We start from the raw sequence: 21,010 nt of genomic DNA, 5'->3' as shown, positions 1-21,010 counted from the left end.
CCCAAAATAAATAATAATTTATACACAATAAAACTTTATAGTTATTTAATAAAATAAAATAATTTTAAGAAAAAAGTAAAATAATTATTTTTTTTTTTTAAAAATTATTTTTTAAATTTTTTAAAAAAGATTTTTTTTTCCTTTATTTTTTTCATTTTAATTTTATATAAATATCACACATCGATAAGTGTTTGGGGTTTTTAAACAGCCAAACAAACATTATATACTCTTTAAAATAATAATAATAAAAACAATATAGATTTAAATTATATGTATGTACATTAAAGAAATCATAATACAAACCTTATTACAGAAAGACAAAAAACGATAAACATTTAATAAACATTTACCCCCATACGTCATTCAACACTTTACCCCCACATTTAAATTATTTATTTTATAAAACTATTTTTTTTAAAATTATTTATTTTTTATTTAATTATCCGTTTTTTTTTAATAAAAATCTAACATAATAACTATTTTATTATTCAATTATAAAAATTAATATTAATCCAAATTTTCATTTTCATTTTTTTTCTCGTTTTTTTTTTTTTTTCGTTTAAAAAACGAAACTAAAGAATATAGATTATTTTTAGAAATGCAATCAATTGATAAAGAATTTAAAAAACCAAATAAGTATGTTTATATTTAAAAAGATAGTTTTTATGCACATTTGTATATTAATATTTACTTATAATAGCCATTTAAAAGAGATACCAGCTGAACCACCAGCAACAACTAAGCAAGAAAAAAGAAACGAATATAAGTTAATGAAAAATAAAAAGCCAAAAGATAAAAAAGTTACATATCAATCAAAAATGTCAAATCCAGAAGATAGATGGGGTTATGTTTAAACCCGAGCATAAATAATAACCTTTTTTTTTTTTACTTATATAATATATCAATAATCAATAACTAATAATAAAAATAATAAATAAACTAATAAAAACAATAGAAATAAAAACAACCATAGAAATAATAACAATAACAGTAATTATAAAACCCTCTGTACTATAGATCCAACACACATATCGATAATTAATCTTTGTATATAACCAATTTTAAATATCAAAATAATAACTAAACTTTAAACCAACGCGAAATTTACAATAAACTTTTAATAATATTACATATTTATATAATACAAAAAATAAAATATTTTATTTTTATTTATTTTTAAGTTTTTTTTTAATCTAAATTTGATGCAAAAGTTTTAATCGATTTAATCTCATATTCTTCATTTTGGCAACCTGATACCATAAAAAGACCTTTCTTGATTACTTCTGACAACTGAATTTCCTCTCCGTTAAATTTAATGATTGTAGTATTAATTGTGTCTTTTAAATTAATATTTAACAGCTTTGTAATCTGATTTAAAATTTGTTCGAATGATGAATTTTCTTCAGCATGAAAGCAATATTTAAGCATATTACCTTTAGTTTTATATATAAAAAATGAGTTGTTTTTTATTGACATTATTAGATTAGTTTGATAAAAAAAAAATAAAAAAATTATAGTTTTTTTAAAAATATCTTTTTTTTTTTTTTATTTTTTTTATTGAAAATAAAAATAAATTTAAAAATAATAACTATTAATAGTTTGAGGAATTCTTTGTAAAAAAAAAACTGTTCATTAAAAAAAACTTTATTTTTTTTTATATTTTTTTTATATTTCTTTTTTTTTTTTTTTTAATACATATTATATAATATAAATTGATTATTATTATTTTTATTCTAATTCTACACCACCTCTTGATTCAATATTATTGTTGTCTTTGTTTTCTTTATCTTTAGAACCTTTTTTACTGAGATTGACAAAAGCAGGGTGGAATGGAATCCAAATACACATTAATAAAAACATTGGTAATGCATCCAAACCATAGAATAATGGTTCATTTAACATAACTGCTGAATGATAGCCACCTGCATATTCAGCAACACGATAAATACTTCTTAAAATAATGAGAATACCGCTTGGGTATAAACCAAAAAATATAATTCTCCATTTTTTATCATCTTCTTGAACTTTGAGGACTTGGATATGTAAATAAATGATTAAAAAGAAAAACAATGAAAATGAAGCTAAAGCAATACATAAGCCAGTTAACATAACACCTTTAGCAGGCTTATCAAGCTTAGGATTGTCAGCTGTTTGTGCTAAAAGGGCACCACCAGCTAATTAAATAAATAAATAAATAAATAAAAAGATGTGTTAATATAAGGGGGAATAAGTTTATAATTATTATTATTATTATTTTACATACCAGATTGAACAATAATTGAGAAAATATCGATACCTAAAAATAAAAACTTAACTACATTTGGTCTGAAAATTGGATGTTTAATACCAGTTCTTTTCATAATTTTACCAAGTTGAGCAAATAAAAATACTGCGGCGAATGCAGTGGGTGGTAATAAAATTAATAAAGTAGTTGCAATATATATACCAAGTTCGTGTGGATTTTCAGCACTGGTAATACGAATACCATAACCTATTGTTTGCACTGCACCAGCAACACAGGCCACTAAAAAGTACCATTTCTTGTATTTAATTGATAAAAATGTTAGAATTAAGGTTGTAAGAGAAAAACAAATAATTGCTGCAATTGATAAACCTTGGCTTGGTTCATATCCATATAAATCTGGGTATTTAGGGGTATTACTACTAATACTACTACTACTACTACTACTACTCATTATTTATTATATATATATTTATTTTATTTTATTTTGTATTGTACAACTAGTTATTTATTATTTAGTTTATTATTTATTAGTTTTTAATTTTTAATATTTAAAATATGATTACTTTTTTTCTTTAAATATTTTTTTTTTCTATTGATTTTTTTTTTTTTAATTAATTTTTTTACATAAAAAAAAAAAGTTTGATAAAAATAAATATTTATTTATAAAACACAACCTTACAACAACAAAAAAATTAAGAAAATGAGTAAATGAAAAAAAAAAAAAAATTGTTAGATAAGAAAAACTTTTTATAAAAAAATTTTGTTGGGTTGCATTTTAGGAGGAAAAATAAGGAAATGATGTCGTTATTATTTTGGAAACATCCAACAAATTAAAAAAAAAAAAATTGAAAAAATTGTGTTTAAAATTTTTTTTTTTTTGGTTTCAGGTTATAGTATAATTTAATAATAGCACAATCTGTGCTTATCTTGCTATTTTTTTGCCACAAACAGTTTATGTATTAAATTTTTTTAAATTTTTAGAATTACTTAATTTTTTATTTTTTTTTTTCAATTAATTTTTTTTTTAATTTTTAATTTTTTTAAATCTTTTTTTTTAACTTCCAAAAAAATAATTAAAAAAAATAATTAAAATAAATAGAAATAAGTAGTTAATAATTTAAAATTTTTTTTTTTTTATTTAATCGTGGTTTTTTTGGAATTGAAATTAATTTTATTTTTTTCAATTAAATATTTATTTCTATTGGGGGTTGAATAGTTTCAAATTCATTATTACTTTTTCTGCTTTGCTTTCATGAAACAATTATTATAACGAGTGGTTTATCGGTTCCTTTTTTTTTTTGGTTTCCCTAATTGAATTTCTTTTGATTGATTATTTATATATTTATTTGATTATTTGAAGTAAGGATAATATTTGGAATGGGCATTGAACGATAAATTTTCTTTTTTTATTCATCATGGCATCAAATAAAAAATTTATTTATTCAAAATAAAAGATATTTTTCGAAAATTTTATTTTTTTTATTTTTTTCATTTTTTTTTTTATTTTTTTATTTTTTTATTTTATTTTTTTTATTCAAAAAATATAAATTAATAATTAATAATTCCGTAAAAAAAGCTGTAAATTAATATAAATAAAAATGTATAATAATAAATTGTTGGTTATATTTATTTTATTTTTTATAATATTTAGCGATATTGGTTATTGTATCAAAACTAAATTTAATTCTATTCATAACCATAAATATAATAATAATAATAATAATCATATATCAACAACAAAAGAAGAGTTTTTGGATAAAATAGAAGAATATATAATCAATGGTGATAATCTTTTAAGCGGAAATGAAGAGTTTGAAGGTTTAGATTTTAATCAAAAGAGGGCTATGCAATATCTTTTTAAAGATTCACTTGAGCGTATTAGACAAAGGGTTTTAAACAATGGTAGACCAGTGGTTGAAGAAAACAACAGTAATTTAGAATTTAATCCACCATTATATAATCAAACTGTAATAGATGCATTCGAATCAAAAACATTGTTAAATCCATTAGACGATTTGGATTACAACCCATATAAAATCGAAAACTATAACTATACACTAAACAACTCAACTGTATGTGGTTTATATTATACAAACCCAAACGATCGTTCGACTTATTACCTTTATAATTATACATCTGCAGAAGAGGCAGTAGAGTCTGGAGCCTATGTTACACATCTTCATCATTGTGGATATTGCTCAACTACTAAAGATTTATCATCCTATATGGCCCATATGGATTTAACATCACCAATTAGAGATTGTGCCATTGTTACTTTTGTATCCGAAGAAATATCTTTGGATTGTATTCAACATTCAGCTGGTTTTACCCATAACTGTGCTTTAATTTGGTTATACGATGCTCTTAATACCAGAAAGGATTGTCTCGATATTTGCCTTTATGATTGGATTATGCATGTACCCAATAATGTTCCTGCCAATTCCACTACACTCAGCCCTTGTATTCAATGTGATGAGGATAAAAGTGGTCCAATTTTCAAAGCAGTAGCTGCAAGAACCCGTAGAGATAGTGGTTTGAAGAGTGCCATCAACAGACCTCCAGATTCAATTTATAATATAACACATTATTATTATTAAATATAAAATAAAATAAAATAAAATAAAAAAAAGATTTATTTATATATATTTAGAATTAATAATTATTAGTTTTGTTAAATTTATAAAATATTACATATTATAAAAAAAAGAAAATATGTGGAAGAGTTTTGAATCCCTACCTTTATTACAAATATTGTTCTAAAACTTTAAACTCAATAGAATAAACCAATAATAGTTTTTGTTTTTTTTGTCGTTATTTTAAAAATTTATAAAAAGAAAAAATCTAAACGAATATTTCTGATCAAAAAAATTTATTTTTTTTTAATTTTTTTTTCAAATTTTTTTCCTGTTGATTTCAATGGAATGGTTTGTTCTTTTTTTTTTTTTATAATTTGTGCAAATTTTAAAAAATGAAAGTTAAATTATTTTTATTTATAATTTTAACTTTTCTTTGTAGCAAAGGTGTCGTAAAGTCTGATGAGTTAAATTGTTTGGCGCTTATATTTTTAAACCTTTTTCAAACACCCATTACAGAAACAAATATATTATGCACTGGAAACCTTCTTATAAATAAAAATGGTTATAGTTATGAATCTTATTGTGAAGATGGCATTAATTTAACAGAATTGTATAAAACATCTATATTTTATTTTTATTTTTCATTTAAATTTTATATTAATATTTATTATTATTAATTTTTTATTTTGCAATATAAAGGTTTATAAGATCAATTCCTCAAAATGGTTTATCGGGGCCATCAGTGGGTTATAGCGATTTAAATTGTTTTTTACAATTATCAAAACTAGAGTTAACAAATATTTTAATACAACCAGATGCATTTGGAAAATATAATGAAAAAAAAGTTGCCAATAGATTGCATTTATATAATAACACTTTTGTTGAGGGTAGAATATCATCTGCATCAAACTCAATTTCTCAAACTACAGAATTTATTGTAATGACATATAATAAAAATTCAAATTTACTTTTTCTTGATTTAAGAGAGATTAAAAATTTAAAATTTTTGTGAGCATCTTATAATAATTAATTAATTTTTTTCCCCTCAAAATATTAACTCTGTTTTATAATAAATTAGCCAGCTTTTATGTAGAGATACCTTAACAAATTATCCAGTAATAGAAAACACTATCGATCCTTTGGATACCAGTATTATATTTTTTTCAAACTTGTAAGTACAAATTTCTAGTTTTTTATTATTTTAAATTAAATATTAAGGTTTTTAAAAAAAAGATATATAGCAACAAATATGGTACCATCACTATCTAATATTAAATGTGAAAATGTATTTATACAGTTAGTGAATGCAGGATCCACTATTTCATGGAGTAATTTTGATACTTTTCAGTCTGTTCGTTCATTGAATCTTTATTATGATGATGATATTTTTTATCCCACTTCATTGGCCAATAGTGGAATTAAAGTCTTATCATTAGGTGGTGTGGCTGATGCTTCACCAGTTGGTCTATTAAAAGCACCATCTATAAAACTACCTCTTCCACCACAACTTGAAACTTTGTCCATTGCAAATTCACCCGATTTTAATGTAAATGGAGACCTACCCTTTAGTGAATATCCAAACACTCTAGATTATATATCTTTTGGGAACTTGGGTATAAAAAATTTCCCACTTTATCTACCATCAAATATTGTAAGATTGTAAGTTTAATTATATATATCATCTATTTTTTTTACTTACAATTTTTATACAATATATAGACTAATACTTGGTAATAATTTTGCAATAAATGGACCAGTTTCATTACCAGATCTTTCAATGTATAGTGCTCTCTATTATCTAAATTTAGTTGATTGTGGTTATACATCAACAATACCAGAATCATATGGAAAATATAGGGTAAGATTAAACGACAATGATATCAGTGGTTATTGGCCTCAATGGGCAGTGTGTTATAAAGAAGAATATGATGAATGTTTTGACAATAACCCAAAATTAATTCAAGGAACTTGTGGTAAGTGTTTCATTTTAACAAATTATGAATGAAAAATAAAAAATCTAAATTAATTTGCTTTATTTTTATAACTTTAATAGAGCCTGGATCAATTGTACCAAATGTTTTAGAATATAATATACTTAGTGGGATTTTAAAGTTAACAGGTAAAAATCTCGGAATCAATGGTCCAGTTCTTAAAGATAGTGGTAAACAGTTTACTGTAGAGGTAGCACAAAGTTCATATTATTTGGATTGGGACTCAAATAATTTAGGGCCTTTACCAGAAACTCTTCAAATTTATTTTGGTTATCACGAATTCGCAGTTGCAACTAAAGTATTTATACCAAATTTTGAAATTCAAGCTATTACAAAACTTGGTAAAAGGTATATATTTACTGGAATTAACTTCTCTAATGTTAAAAGTGATTTCAAAATTTTAGTTTCCGGTATTCAAGCTACAATTTACTATATAGATTTTAATAAAATTGAAATTGAATTCAATTCTCAAGAGCCATTGCCTTTAGGCCAAGATATTCCTGCAACTATACAAAATGTCATTACGAATCAAATTATTAAATTTACAATTAATACACTTGATGATAAAACAACCAATGTTCTTTCATGTGCATCAGATTGTGGAAGTGACACAGGGCTTGGTAAATGTTCAAGTAGCACAGGCAAATGCATTTGTTTAACTCCAAATTATGGTGGTGATCAATGCAAGGCTATTACCCAGTTCTTATCATCTGCTTCGTCCACCCCAACCGAAGGTGGTTTAGTAAATTTATATGGTTGGTTCGGTGATTCCAATAGTAACTTTAATGTTAAAATAGGTAGCTCAGATTGTCTTTACCATTTCGTTAATAGTACTTTCTCTAACTGTACAATTGGCCCAGGTTTTGGTACACATTCAGTTACTATTTTCCAAAACGGATTTACATGGGTTGGTCAAAATATGTTCCACTTTGATGAAATAACCTTTAAATGTCCTAAAAACTGTTCATCAAATGGTCAGTGTATAAAATCAAAAGGCCAATGTAAATGTTATAGCGGATGGGGTGGTTATGACTGCAATTCAAAAACATCATCTGATTCATCTACAACAGGAGGCTCTACAACAACCACAACTGGCGGAGGTAGTTATGAAACTCCTTCACCAACTCCTTCACCAATCGAAATTCCCAAATCAAATATAACAATTAACGAAACAGTTGGATCAACAGTTATTTCTAATCAACAAACCGAATATGAAATCTCAATTTTATCATTAGTTGAATTAGATATTTTGGATAATATTGTTATTATTCACAATTTAACAAATAGTTGGAGATATGCAGAAATCAATAGCAGCAATACTTATAAATTTAAACAGACTATTCAAGAGGTGTGCACAATAACCTATACTATTGAGGATATAAAAGCATCAAGAGATTACGAGTTTGCAGGTTTGGAGTTAACTTTAGAAAAAGATTCAATTAAAATAACAATAACTATCGAAAACTATCCATTTACAAGTGCTCTTAACAAACTTCAACTTAGACTAATATCATCTGTTGGTGATAATAAGGAATCTTCTCACCAATCAAATAACGAATGCAATAACCAAAATACCGAAATTGATTCATCACAAATAGATAAAGACCAATTATTAAATTATGTAACCATTTCAAAAAATCAAAAATTGTTATACGGTAGATTCATTAATAGGGTACTCAGTGACACAAGAAAATCATTTATAACAACATCATTAATCTCTGCGACAAATAGTAGCAACAAAGATTCATTTATTATTGGTCTTAATTTACCACATTTCACCACATCATTAACAATCGACCCAGATTTTTCAGTTCTTGTTTCATCATCCTATAAAAAATGTAATTCCAATGATACTGTTAAACGTGCAAGTTGGGTATTACCAGTTGCAATTGTAGTTCCATGTGTCGCTGTAGCCACGCTCGTTATTGTTGGTGCCGTTTTATATAGCAAGAATCGTACAAAAATTCTATTGGCCAAAAACAAATATAAATTTACATTTGAATTGAAAGCAAAAAACAAAGACGATTTATAAATGTCAAGAAGCGAAAAAGTATAAATCAAAATTGTATAATAAAATAAAAATTTAAAATTTATATTATATTTTATAAATTATTTGTTAATTTTATTAAGACAATATTATATTTTTTATATAAAAAAAAATAATTTTTATAGAGTGGGGGATGTATAGTGGTAATTATAGAACAAAACACATATTCATTACATTCACCCACTAAACATTATACCTATATAATAAAACCTACATTTGTCCATCTAAATTATAAATTGTTGCAAATTAAAAAATATGAAAATTAAAAAAAATTTTGGCGGAAAAAAAAAAAAAAAAAAAAAAAAAAAAAAAAATATGCTATAATCAATTAATTTAGTGTTTATCTGCTTACTGAATTTAATTCAATATTATTATTAACATTGTAATAATAATTATTTTATTTTATTGGTATACAGTTATAATACATAGTTATAATTATAACTATTTTAAATGAATTTTAATATTGATGATTATCATTATTAAATTTTTTTTTTTATATAACCACACAACACCCAATTTTTTTTTTTTTTTTAAATTAACAATTGTGATGGTTATTGTTGTTGTGTTTTATAAAATTTTAATCCTGGCAAGGATATTTTCAAAATTTAAAAAAAAAAAAAATAAAAAATATATATGTAAAAACAACAATTTTTGACATTTATGACACTCCGTTATAAATTATTTTTTTTTATTTATTTTATTTTATTTTATTTCTGACACTCTCTATCTACCAAAATATAATTCATTTCAATATAAAATTAGAAAAAAACAAAGTTAAAAAATGAATTGTTTTTTTTTTTTTTTTTTTTTTGTTTTTTTGTTTATGTAAAATAAAACATATAACTAGAAATAATTATATTATTTATTATTTTATTATTTTATTTATTTATTTATTTATTTAATTATTTAATTATTTGTATTTTTAAAAAAAACAAAAATTATGGGTAATCAAAAAGAAAAAGATGAAACTGAAGAAATAAAAAAAATCAATGAAGATCCATTACCACCATCACCTATTTTACAATCAAATCTAAATCCAATTTCAAATTCTACCACTACCACCACCACTACAACCACCACTACTACAACCTCAGCATCAAGACTGCAATGTTCATCAAATAGTGATATAGAGATTGAAATGAAAGAATTGCAAAAAGAGAATGACGATGGATCAATAGATATTATTACACCAAATTTTTACCCAATACCTGTAACTACATCATTGGCAATACCCCCACCAACATTGGATTTAACAGCAAATTATAAACCGTGTCCATTCGATAATGGTAGTGGAGTATGCGAATTACACAAATTTGCAAACCAAAATCCCATTCAATTATATTATATGGATACTTTAACAGCTACTGACAATCTTCCATTAAATCTTTCAAAACCATCAGATATTAAAATACAGTTACCTCCTCCTGCACCCCCTCCAAATTCTTCAATAACAGATGAAACATCACAAACCCAACAAGAACAAAAAAAAAATGAAGAAGAATTGGAACTACAAAGAACTAAAAAAAGGAAAATTAAAACCATTTTAATATCATTTATTCCATTTTTAACAATTGCTATCATTATTGCACTAATTTTGATTTTTAATAGAAATTTATTATTTAAATAATCACACAAAAAAAATAAATAATAAAAACAGAAAAGAAAATGTGTCATTAATTTTGTATATATAACTAAATAAAAACAATCAATTATTTTATTTGAAATTTTCCCTCCATTCGTTTTTTTTTTTTTTTTTTCAAATTTTTTTTTTTTTTTTTTTTTTTTTTCAAAATTTTTTATTTTTTTTTTTAATTTTTCATATTTTTTTTTATTTTTATTTATAAAAAACACAAACACACACATTTAACAAATAAAATTTTTTATTTTTAAATTTTAAATATTTTTTTTTAATTTTTAATTATATATTATTTAATTCCATAAAGTGTATAATAAATATTATAATAATAAAAAAAAATAAAACATTAAAAATCAAAAAAATTTTTTTAAAATTTTTTTAAAATTTTTATATATAAATACATAAATATAACAATAATAATATATAAATAAATATATAAATATATACAGCTATAAAATAGATAAAGAATGAGTGAAGATAATAAACCAACATCAAGAATATCAAGTGTAAAGAAAAAACTACAATCAGCAGGATTAACAGATCAGCCAAGTGGCACCCAAAGAGTTTCAAGTATTGTAGCAAAGTCTAAAGATCCATCAAGTTTAACAAATTCAACTAGTGGTTCATTACTTAGAAAGAAATTAACAAATACAATTGCAAGTAGTGGTTCAACAATCGCAAATAGTCTAAAGCAAACTGATGATGAAATTAAAAAAACAAGAAGAAAATCATTTGGTGAACAAAAAGAAAAAGAAACTTCTCCAACAATAACTACAACCACTATTAATACCACAAGTAAATTAAAACCAAAATCAACTTTAACTTCATCTACTATCGGTAAACCATCATCATCATCATCATCATCATTATCAAATAGTAAACTTTCAATTACCCCATCATCTACAACTTCCAAATTAACTAAATCAACAACAGCAGCTGATCAAAAAGAGAAAGTAGTAACTAAAAAAACATCAAGTGAAGAAAAATCAACAGCATCAACTTCAACTATATTACCACCAGCACCATCACTTTTATCATCAGTTATATATACTAAACCATTAAAAGATAGTGATGATAATAAAAAAGAAACAACAGCTACCACAACCACCACAACTACAAATACCACCTCTACACCAACAACACCAAGTATAAATAAAGTTGTTAAAAGTTTAAAACGTAAATCAATTGAATCTGGTAATATTTTCCAATTTGACCAAGCTAAAGAAGAAGCAGTTGCAGCAATTATAAATACTGAAACTCAAATTAGTAAGGATAAATCAGAAAAGGATATCACCAAAAAGAAACAAAGAGTTACAATCAATAGTGATGAGGAGGATGATCAAGAAGAGTTTGAAGAGTCAGGTTTAAAGAAAAAGAAATCAAGTAAATCCGGTGAAAAGAAGAAGAAATCCTCATCTAAAAAATCAAAATCTACCGAAGATGAAGCCGATATGAATGAAGAGGGTAATGAAGAAAAGAAAAAGAAGAAAAAGAAAAGAGTTTCAACTATTATATCAACATCCACAACTGGTACTGAAGAAGTAGAATCACTTTTCGATGGTTCTTCAAGTGTTATCGGAACTACATCAAACGTTGCAACTAAAAAATCAAAATCATATCCAAAAACTCCACTTCCAAATAAAATTAAATCATATGATGAAATTATGGAGGAACATGATGAAGAAATTGCACAACAACCACAACAACCAATTCAAACCAATAACAGCATTAATACCGCCACTATCACCAACCAACCACAATATTATCAACCACCAACTAAAACACCATCATACTTTAACGATAAATTTTCAAATAGCTCAAATAGAAATAAAAATGTTTACTATACACCAAAAAGTGCACCAGCCACACCAAATACCACATCACAATCCATTCATAACTATCCAGAAAGTCCATCTCCAGCAGCAGTAGCTAATGGATTCGAATATTCCGATTCACCAATTACCATTCCAAATATTTCAAATATTTCATTTAATAGTGACCGTGACATTTCATTCCAAACCGATGAACAATTTTTAAACGCCGAAGCTGACGAAGACTACGATTCCAAAAAACAACTTAAATTTGCACAAAAACAAGAAAAGATGAAAATTATTTCAAATTCAAAATTGGGCGAATCAAAGCTAAGATATGTTTTACTTGTCATTTCCTTTGCAACATGGTTCTATTTATTATTCCTTTTATTTTCTTTTTTTTATCATTTTAACGATCCAATTTTCTGTGATACCGGTGTAATTCCAAAGAGTAAGTATTTTTTTTTTTTAATTTTAAAAAAAAATCATAAACAATTTAATAATTGACAAATCTTTTTTTATTTAGAATTTGGGGATAAATTAAGTTGTATTCCATGTCCAGATAAAGGTATTTGTATGAATGGTTTATTTGATTCATGTATCGATGGATATGTACCAAGAGATAATGAATGTATTTTAAATCCAAATAAAGTAGAATCATTAGTATCAACCATCAGTCAAATTGATTTAATTCTTCGTGACAGAAGAGGTCTCTATGAATGTGGCTCCAAAGATACTTTCCATATGACTGCTGACGAATTAATGAAAGAAATTACTAAAAGAAATTGGTTCTCTAAAAATAAAGCTATTGAATCATTCAACACTATTCTTGACTTTGTCGATAATAGAAGGGATTCCGAAGAAATTGGATTAGATTCAAAATTATTATCACCAATTAGTGTAACATTCGAAGATGAACAATTTAAATATTATACAAATAATCAAGGTATTAGACCATTATGGTGTCAAGTAAGTTTAAACTTATTATTATTATTATTATTATTATTATTATTATTATTATTATTATTATTATTATTATTATTATTATTATTATTATTATTATTATTATTATCATTGTTTTTTTACTAAAACCCATTTATCTTTTTATTATTATAGACAATGTTTTTCTTTAAAAACTTAATTAAATCAAACTTACATTATATTGGTATTGTTATTATTGGTATTTTAACATTTAAAGGTTATCAATACAATAATAAAAAGAAACAAGAAGAATTATTAGCTATCGATTTTTATACAAAGAAAGCCATTAGAGTACTTCAAGAGCGTAAAGAATTTGAAGAATCATATGTTTCAGAGTTGTTTTTAAAGGATGAGGTTGTTGGAACTACCGACGATAAGAAGTTAAATAGAATTTGGACCAAAGTTTTAGAAAAGCTCGAATCAAATGTTAAAATTTTAAATACTGTTAGATACATCCACGGTGAATCAAGACCAACTTTTGAATGGGCCGATAATAAAACTCCAAGAAAATCAATTCAATCTCCAATCGAATTTGACCATGACGAAAAATCAAAAGATTTTGGTTATGAACAACCATCATTTGATGATTCATTTAATTAAATATTTCATATCATATATATACAAAAAAAAAATAAAAAAAATAAAAAAAAAATAAAATAATCAATTAAATTATCATAATTAATTATATATAAAAAAAAAAAAACTTTACTTTTAAAAATACAATACAAATCATATTACTATTATTTTTTAGTTTTAATAAAAATTAATAGATCTATGATTATCATTTAAAATTTTATTTTAAACTTTAACACCACATGTGGAACAATATTTGGCTAATACGCTAAGTGGAACTTTACAACCTGAGCATTGTGGATTTGATTTATTAGTATTGGCTGTTGTTGAGTTGGTATTATTATTATTATTTGTATATTTTATTTCTTTGTTTAAAATTTTTATAATAGTTTGATTATTATTTGCATAGTCAAAGGATGAAATACCAAGATTGTCTTTTTTGTGTGGATCTGCATTATAATCTATTAATAATTGAACTAATTGTGGAATTTGAGACTTTGCTGCCATCATTAAAGGTGTCTTTCCAGAGTTGTTTGTTGTACCAAAACTTCCACCATTCTTTAATATTAATTCAACAGTTTCGATCTTTTGTTGGATACTTGGAGAGGATAAAAAGCCATCACCTGAATTTGGTAAATTTTCGACCATTGTTGACAATGATTCACACAAAGAGTATAATGGTGTATCTAATAATTTATCTTGTCTATTTACATTTGCACCTTTTTCTATTAAATATTGTGCTACACTCTTATGTCCTGATAATGCTGCTTTAAAAAATGGTGTTCTATTAGAGTTGTCAAGTTGGTCGATTCTACATCCTGCTTCAACTAATAATTTTACAATATCTATGAATCCATTTCCGGCTGCTACATGAATGGCTGTGTTGCCATTTTCTGAATTATATTCGTTGATATTGATACTTTTATTCTTTAATAAATCTTGAACTCTTAATGTTTCACCATTTGCAGATGCTTGAATTAATTCATTTTTAAACATTTTTTAAAATATTTAATATACAATTAAAATATAAAATGGTGTAATGTATTTAAAAATAAATCAAAAAAATAAAAAAATAAAAAAATTAAAAAAATAAAATTTAATATAAAAAAAAAAAAAAAAAAAAATAAATAATATTTTTTTCAAATAAAACACACTCCCAACCCATCATTTTTAAAACCAAAAAATATTTGATCAAATAATTAATTTTTTTACTTTTTAATATTTTAAATTTTTGGAGTGAATAAAGAAATGATATTTTTTATTTTTTTATTATTTATATAATGAACGGAAAATATTGTCTGGGTCGTGTTCATTTTTGATTTTACGTAGTTTGGTAAAATTACTACCAAATACAATTCTCATATCAGTAAGATAGGTTGTATTGATATAATGACCTGCTGTATATGGTGATAAATCTTTAATTGAATTTTGAGTCCATTGTTTAATAGATTGATTGACAGTAGCATCACTGGTGAGTACCGAGGTATAGAAAATATTGAAAGTAGAATTTCTAACTGGGAAAGCACAGTCACTAGTAGAGAGTTTGTTAACTTGACCACCCAATTCAGTAATAATAATTGAAGAAAAGGTTTGCTTAATACGCGAGGCCATATGAGAGAGGATTAAATCGGCAACATCTTGGGTGATGGTTGTTTTTATTAAAGGACCTTCTTGATAATATTTACCCGGCATAATTAAACCATCAAATTCAAATTGTAAGTTGGTGAATGGAATTACAGAGATTGAGGCGGTAGTCGGGTTTGTTGCATTTTGAAAATCTTGTATTAATTGGGTACCTAAAGTTGGATTATTTGCACCATCGAGATAAACAGCCTTTATTAATACTGAATCGGATGTGGCACCGGGGTTAATATTGATAATATAAACCAGTTGATCTTTTGTTGGATATTGTAAATGTCTTGTACCAACTTGAACAAGTGCATCTCTTGCGAGGGTATTGTTTGCACTAATATCGTAGGTAAATGTACCTATAACAATGTCACTAACTGGATAGCACTTGAAAGTAAAAGATGTAACCACACCGACAAAACCAGCTGCTCCTCTAATTGCCCAAAATAAATCACGGTTCTTATTTGAATTACAACGATATTTTAAACCATCTGCTGTAACAATTTCGGCCTCAACTAAATTATCGCAACTAAGACCATAAGGTTTAGTTAAGTGGCCTAAACCTCCACCAGTACTAAAACCACCGACACCGATTGATGAAATTTGGCCTAATGGCATTGCAAGACCGTATTGTGAAGTAATTTCATCAATATCATGAAATGTACAACCGCATTCTACTTTTACAGTTTGGTCACGTTCATTTACAACTACTGATTTCATTAATGAAAGATCAAGAGAAACACCCCCATCAATTGCTGAGACAATATTATGGCCACTGGTTTTGATTGCTATTTTCAAACAATATTCCCTAACAAAGTTTATAGTTTCTTTAACATCATTAGCTGAAATTGCTCTAACAATAATAGTAGGTTGATTAATTGGATCCTGATCCCATCTATCATTACAAAGAGTTTCATAATCTTGGTCACCTTTCATATAGCATTTTCCTTTAATTTTTTTTCTAAATTGATTATAATTTGGTTTTTTAGAATCATAGTTAATATTATTTAATGATTCAGATTCATCTAATGATAAATCATTAATATATTTCTGAATATTATTTTGATTTTGGTTTTGATTTAATAAATTAAAGCTATTTTGGTTATTTCCATTATTTGAATTGTTTTCGTTATGATTGTGGTGATGGTGATGAATATGATGATGGTGATGGAAATGATGTTGGTGTTGGTGAATTATATTTTGAGTTGTTGATGTTGAGTTATTAGTTAGCTTTTGTTCAACCATCATTTCTATTTGTTTAAAGTCGATCATTATGAATAAAAGTTACAAAGTTATAATGTATTGTGTAAAAAAAATATAAATAATTGAAAAAAAAAAATAGTTTTAGATTTTAAAAAAATTTATAAAAAAAAATTAAATTTTTTTTAAATTTCTATCGATGATAATTTTGATTTTTTATATTATTTTTTTTTATTTTTTTTAAATATATTTATATTTAATGTAAAATAACTCTGAACTTCATCAATTAAATTTTCATATACAAAAATTACCCTTTTCCACAACCCAGTCACTAAATTGTATTGCCCATTCATATATTTACCTCTTTGATTTTTTTTTTTGAGATAATGCTTGCATCTTAAACTTTAAAATGTTTTACATTGGAGTGATCTCCATATTGGGTTTTTATTTAAAAGATCAATAAATCAATAATCAGTCTTCAGTTATTAGATAAAATTAAACATTTTATAATAATTAATAGTTAAAATCAATATAGTGCTAAACCAAAGGCGGTCCTCGTAAGGTGCTAACAGTAACACCCAAATATCATCAACTTATTTTCATATGATTTCTTTATTTCATTCAGGTTTTAAATTTTTATTTTCTTTTGGATTTAAATCGTCAGTTAATTTTCACACCAGTTTTATTTAAGCTAATTTTTAAAATAAACATTACAAATAATATTTTTAAATAAAATAATTTTAAAATAATTTTATATATTTATGTTTTTATAATTTTATTTTTTTATTTAAAACACCCAATAAATACATAGATAAATTAAAGTTAAATGTTAATTATGGAAAAAAATAATTAAATTAATCTTTATTAATTTTTTTTTTGAATTTTTAATTTGAATCTATTATTTTGATGTTTATTTACAGAACATATAGAAGTAACTCTGTAACATCGGTATTATCCGTTTTAATAAGAATTTTTTTATAAAAAAGTATAAAAACTGTGTATGGCTATAAGTCTGATAATATATCTGTTTTTCCTTTTTCACAGAGTTATATATAATAAAGCGTAGATAATAGTTTCTTTTTGACTAAGTGAATATTTGCAAACCCAAACAATGATGGACCTCTACTTTGAGCATACTTTTGAGCTTCATGTTTACTAATTACTGAGAGTGGCTGAAGACTGATTACTTTTGGGTTTTTTTAATTTTTTTAAAATACTAAAAAATTAAAAATGTAGTAATGTGTAGATTAAAATTGGGTTATACTATTGAAAAATTATAATAAATGTGATTTTTTAATAAATAAAAGGTGAAAAGATGATTTTTAATGATTAATATAAATCTATTTAAAAATAATAAAATAGTAATATTTACATAGAATAAAAAGAACCCCAATATTTGAAATGTGACTTTAAAATGTGTTCATACTGAAAAAGAACCCCAATGTTTCATATGAATGATTTGAAAAAAAACAATTGAAAAGAATAAACTATACCCCCAATGTATAATTAATGATTTTAAATAAAATGTTGAAACTGAACAAGAAAGAATTAAAATTAAGCTAAATAAGTATTAAAATTAAATATTAGTTTCTTTTATATTCAAATTTAAAAATAATTATTCTAATAATATTTACCTTAAAAATACAAATACCCCAATGTTAGTATTAAATAAAGAACGTGATTATAATGAAAGAGAAATATTATATTTAAACTATATGAGACTGAAAGAGAGAGAGAGAGAGAATTAATCTAAATATGAAATAAATATTAGTTTCTTTTATATTTTAATAATTATGTTAATATAATCATTGTATTTACTTTGATAAAGCAATTACCCAAACATGGCAACGTGTTGATTTGAGAAAGAATTAAATATTGAGCTTTTTGATATGAAAGAGAAAGATTCAAACTAAAAACGTGTTGAATGAGAAAGAATTAAATATTGAGCATTTTGATGTGTATGAGAAAGATTTAAACTAAAAATGAATAAAAAATTGGTTAAGTTTATATTCATATAATAATTATTTAAATATTAACATTATAGTTACCTTAGGGAATGAAAGCGCATATATATTGATGTTTAGTATAGAACATGGTTATAATGGAAGATAAAGCATTATAATAAAACTATATAGGAATTAAAATTAAATATTAGTTTTTTTATATTCAAATTAAATATTATTTATGTAAATATTAACTTAATAGTTACCAAAAGAGAACTAGTACATGAAACCTTTGGAACTTTTTAAACCTTTTTTTGAAGAGTTGAGGATAATGCAATGAATTGTAATGTTTGTCCAATGATGTTGTTTTCTGATACTGTTTGATTTCATTATTATCCCATATATATAGAGTATTATTGATCTAGGTTAAAATCATCTAATTGGTGGCCAGCTAATTGATGACGATTAACCAAAGAGTCTATATTTTCCCCATTTATTGGAATATTGTAATCGAAATGTTATTGGACATCCATTCTGTTTAAAGTGTTATTTATATTATTAATCTATGTTCATAGCATCATATGTTAATCCCTCATTTTGATTATCTCTCTACAATTAAATAATAAATTAAATTAATATATGTATTATTAATAAAGTATAAATATGAATGTATGAATAACTTACTCTAATATTTGAAATTGGTTGTCTGCAAGTTGGACAGGATCTAGTACGAGAATACCATTGAGTAATGCATGCAAAGCAAAATTTATGTACACAATCAATTGATGCACTATTAATGGCCTCTACCTGATTAAAGCAAACTGTGCAGATGTTTTCGTTTTCATCTTGTTCCATTTGATCTGGTTGACTTTCTTGTTGCAATCTAATTTGTTGTAATCTTTCCTGTTGCAATCTTAAAGTTTCAAATTGTTGTCTACGTACCCTTTGAATTTCTTCTTGTGTTTGTGGTTCTTGGGCACGTTCTCTGTTTCTTTGTTCTCTTTCTGAATTTCTTCTATTTGCCCTTTGTTGAAGTAATACATCTAACCTTTCATTTAATGAATTTAGGTAACGATGATATTCACGGGCTTCTTCCAAATTCATTTGTTGTTGCTCTCTTGCAACTCTTTGTGATCTTTCTAATTCTAATGCTTCCCTACGTACCCTTTCTCTTAATAATGTTTGGGTACGTTCCCTTTCTTGTTGCTCTCTTGCAACTCTTTCCATTTCTAATCTTTCTCTTTCTATTCTCTCTCTTTCCATTCTTTCTCTCTCTAATGTTTCTTGACGTACCCTTTCTTGATGTTCTCTTTCAATTCTTAATAAATATTGGGTACGTTCCCATTCTTGTTGCTCTCTGAATATTCTTTCTCTTTCTAAAATTTCTAAACGTTCTCTTTCTTGTCTTTCTCTTATTAGTCTTTCTGAACGTTCAGATTCTCTGATTTCTCTTTCAAAATCTAATATTTCTTTTCTGAGAGCTTTATTTGCTTTCTCCCTTTCTGTTTGTTCTTTATCCCTTCTTAGAATTTCTAGTACCAATGTATCTGACTCTAATGACTGGTTACTAGTATTATTATTAATATTGTTATTATTATTATTATTATTACTATTATTGGAGGTAATATTAGAAGGATTAATGTTTGGGGTATTTCTTTCTTGTGTTTCTGAAGGTGTATCTTTAAAAAAAAGAGATGGCAAATATTTTACACCTTTTTTGGATTTATTATTATAATTATTATTATTATTATTATTATTAATAATATTGTGATTAAAATTATTGATATTATTATTTTCATTATAATTATAATTATTATAATCATTATTATTATTATCATTGTTATTATAAATTATATTATTATTTTCATTACAATAATTATTATCATTAAAATTATTATTTCTATAATAGTTATTATAATTATTTAAAGTATTATTATTATTATTATTAAAATTATTATAATTATTAAAACTATTATTATTTAAGTTATTATTATTATTATTAAAATGATTATAATTATTGTTATTGTTATTGTTATTATTATAAATATCTTTATAATTATTAAAATTATTATTATTATTAAAATTACAATGATTATAATGATTATTATTATTATTATTAATATAGTTAAAATTATTAATATTATTATCATTATTATTATTATTTTTATTAATTTTATTTTTATATAAAATATAGAAACAAAAAATGATAATTAAAAAGAAAAAAATGAAAATATATAAACTATCCATTTTTTTTTTTTTTTGAAAGTTATTGAGACAAAAAAATATATGAATACAAATGTAAAGTTATTTATTTGTAAAGAAAAAAAAAAAAAAAAGAAAAAAAAAAAAAATTATAGTTTTCATAATTAAAAAAAAAA

General features: G+C 24.2%; 11 protein-coding genes across 11 annotated transcripts; 5 read left to right on the top strand and 6 right to left on the bottom strand.

Annotated features, from left to right (window-relative positions):
• Positions 1-577: 577 nt before the first annotated feature.
• DICPUDRAFT_73593 (uncharacterized protein) lies at positions 578-1,145 on the top strand (the record flags this gene model as incomplete). Its single annotated transcript, XM_003293879.1, has 2 exons — positions 578-636; positions 701-1,145. Coding segments are annotated over 2 exons (213 nt in total), but the record flags the coding sequence as incomplete, so codon positions are not given.
• A 43-nt stretch (positions 1,146-1,188) lies between these two features.
• DICPUDRAFT_158851 (uncharacterized protein) lies at positions 1,189-1,476 on the bottom strand (the record flags this gene model as incomplete). Its single annotated transcript, XM_003293874.1, has 1 exon — positions 1,189-1,476. One exon carries the CDS (start codon positions 1,474-1,476, stop codon positions 1,189-1,191), a length of 288 nt encoding a protein of 95 aa, XP_003293922.1.
• An 80-nt stretch (positions 1,477-1,556) lies between these two features.
• DICPUDRAFT_95921 (uncharacterized protein) lies at positions 1,557-2,696 on the bottom strand (the record flags this gene model as incomplete). Its single annotated transcript, XM_003293873.1, has 2 exons — positions 1,557-2,174; positions 2,264-2,696. The coding sequence occupies 2 exons, from the start codon at positions 2,694-2,696 to the stop codon at positions 1,729-1,731; spliced, it is 879 nt and encodes a 292-aa protein (XP_003293921.1). The 3' UTR covers positions 1,557-1,728.
• Positions 2,697-3,966: 1,270 nt separating this feature from the next.
• DICPUDRAFT_9842 (uncharacterized protein) lies at positions 3,967-4,842 on the top strand (the record flags this gene model as incomplete). Its single annotated transcript, XM_003293878.2, has 1 exon — positions 3,967-4,842. A coding segment is annotated over one exon (876 nt), but the record flags the coding sequence as incomplete, so codon positions are not given.
• Positions 4,843-5,213: 371 nt separating this feature from the next.
• On the top strand, positions 5,214-8,844 carry DICPUDRAFT_84439 (uncharacterized protein; the record flags this gene model as incomplete). The annotated part of the gene is made up of 6 exons (XM_003293877.1): positions 5,214-5,431; positions 5,521-5,829; positions 5,900-5,992; positions 6,055-6,480; positions 6,541-6,794; positions 6,875-8,844. The coding sequence occupies 6 exons, from the start codon at positions 5,214-5,216 to the stop codon at positions 8,842-8,844; spliced, it is 3,270 nt and encodes a 1,089-aa protein (XP_003293925.1).
• Positions 8,845-9,799: 955 nt separating this feature from the next.
• Positions 9,800-10,486, top strand: DICPUDRAFT_84438 (uncharacterized protein; the record flags this gene model as incomplete). Its single annotated transcript, XM_003293876.1, has 1 exon — positions 9,800-10,486. The coding sequence occupies one exon, from the start codon at positions 9,800-9,802 to the stop codon at positions 10,484-10,486; it is 687 nt and encodes a 228-aa protein (XP_003293924.1).
• A 476-nt stretch (positions 10,487-10,962) lies between these two features.
• DICPUDRAFT_158846 (uncharacterized protein) lies at positions 10,963-13,887 on the top strand (the record flags this gene model as incomplete). The annotated part of the gene is made up of 3 exons (XM_003293875.1): positions 10,963-12,757; positions 12,833-13,275; positions 13,423-13,887. The coding sequence occupies 3 exons, from the start codon at positions 10,963-10,965 to the stop codon at positions 13,885-13,887; spliced, it is 2,703 nt and encodes a 900-aa protein (XP_003293923.1).
• Positions 13,888-14,289: 402 nt separating this feature from the next.
• Positions 14,290-14,742, bottom strand: DICPUDRAFT_12612 (uncharacterized protein; the record flags this gene model as incomplete). Its single annotated transcript, XM_003293872.1, has 2 exons — positions 14,290-14,458; positions 14,528-14,742. Coding segments are annotated over 2 exons (384 nt in total), but the record flags the coding sequence as incomplete, so codon positions are not given.
• Positions 14,743-15,129: 387 nt separating this feature from the next.
• On the bottom strand, positions 15,130-16,734 carry DICPUDRAFT_42712 (uncharacterized protein; the record flags this gene model as incomplete). Its single annotated transcript, XM_003293871.1, has 1 exon — positions 15,130-16,734. The coding sequence occupies one exon, from the start codon at positions 16,732-16,734 to the stop codon at positions 15,130-15,132; it is 1,605 nt and encodes a 534-aa protein (XP_003293919.1).
• Positions 16,735-18,011: 1,277 nt separating this feature from the next.
• On the bottom strand, positions 18,012-19,022 carry DICPUDRAFT_84434 (uncharacterized protein; the record flags this gene model as incomplete). The annotated part of the gene is made up of 4 exons (XM_003293870.1): positions 18,012-18,029; positions 18,116-18,248; positions 18,600-18,665; positions 18,916-19,022. 4 exons carry the CDS (start codon positions 19,020-19,022, stop codon positions 18,012-18,014), a joined length of 324 nt encoding a protein of 107 aa, XP_003293918.1.
• A 168-nt stretch (positions 19,023-19,190) lies between these two features.
• On the bottom strand, positions 19,191-20,879 carry DICPUDRAFT_158842 (uncharacterized protein; the record flags this gene model as incomplete). Its single annotated transcript, XM_003293869.1, has 2 exons — positions 19,191-19,241; positions 19,317-20,879. The coding sequence occupies 2 exons, from the start codon at positions 20,877-20,879 to the stop codon at positions 19,191-19,193; spliced, it is 1,614 nt and encodes a 537-aa protein (XP_003293917.1).
• Positions 20,880-21,010: the final 131 nt, after the last annotated feature.

This window comes from Dictyostelium purpureum (genome assembly GCF_000190715.1).
Source record: "Dictyostelium purpureum unplaced genomic scaffold DICPUscaffold_481, whole genome shotgun sequence".
Classification (NCBI taxonomy): Eukaryota; Evosea; class Eumycetozoa; order Dictyosteliales; family Dictyosteliaceae; genus Dictyostelium; species Dictyostelium purpureum.
The sequence above is the reverse complement of the archived record's forward strand: the minus strand, read 5'-3'. Positions and strand labels throughout refer to the sequence as shown.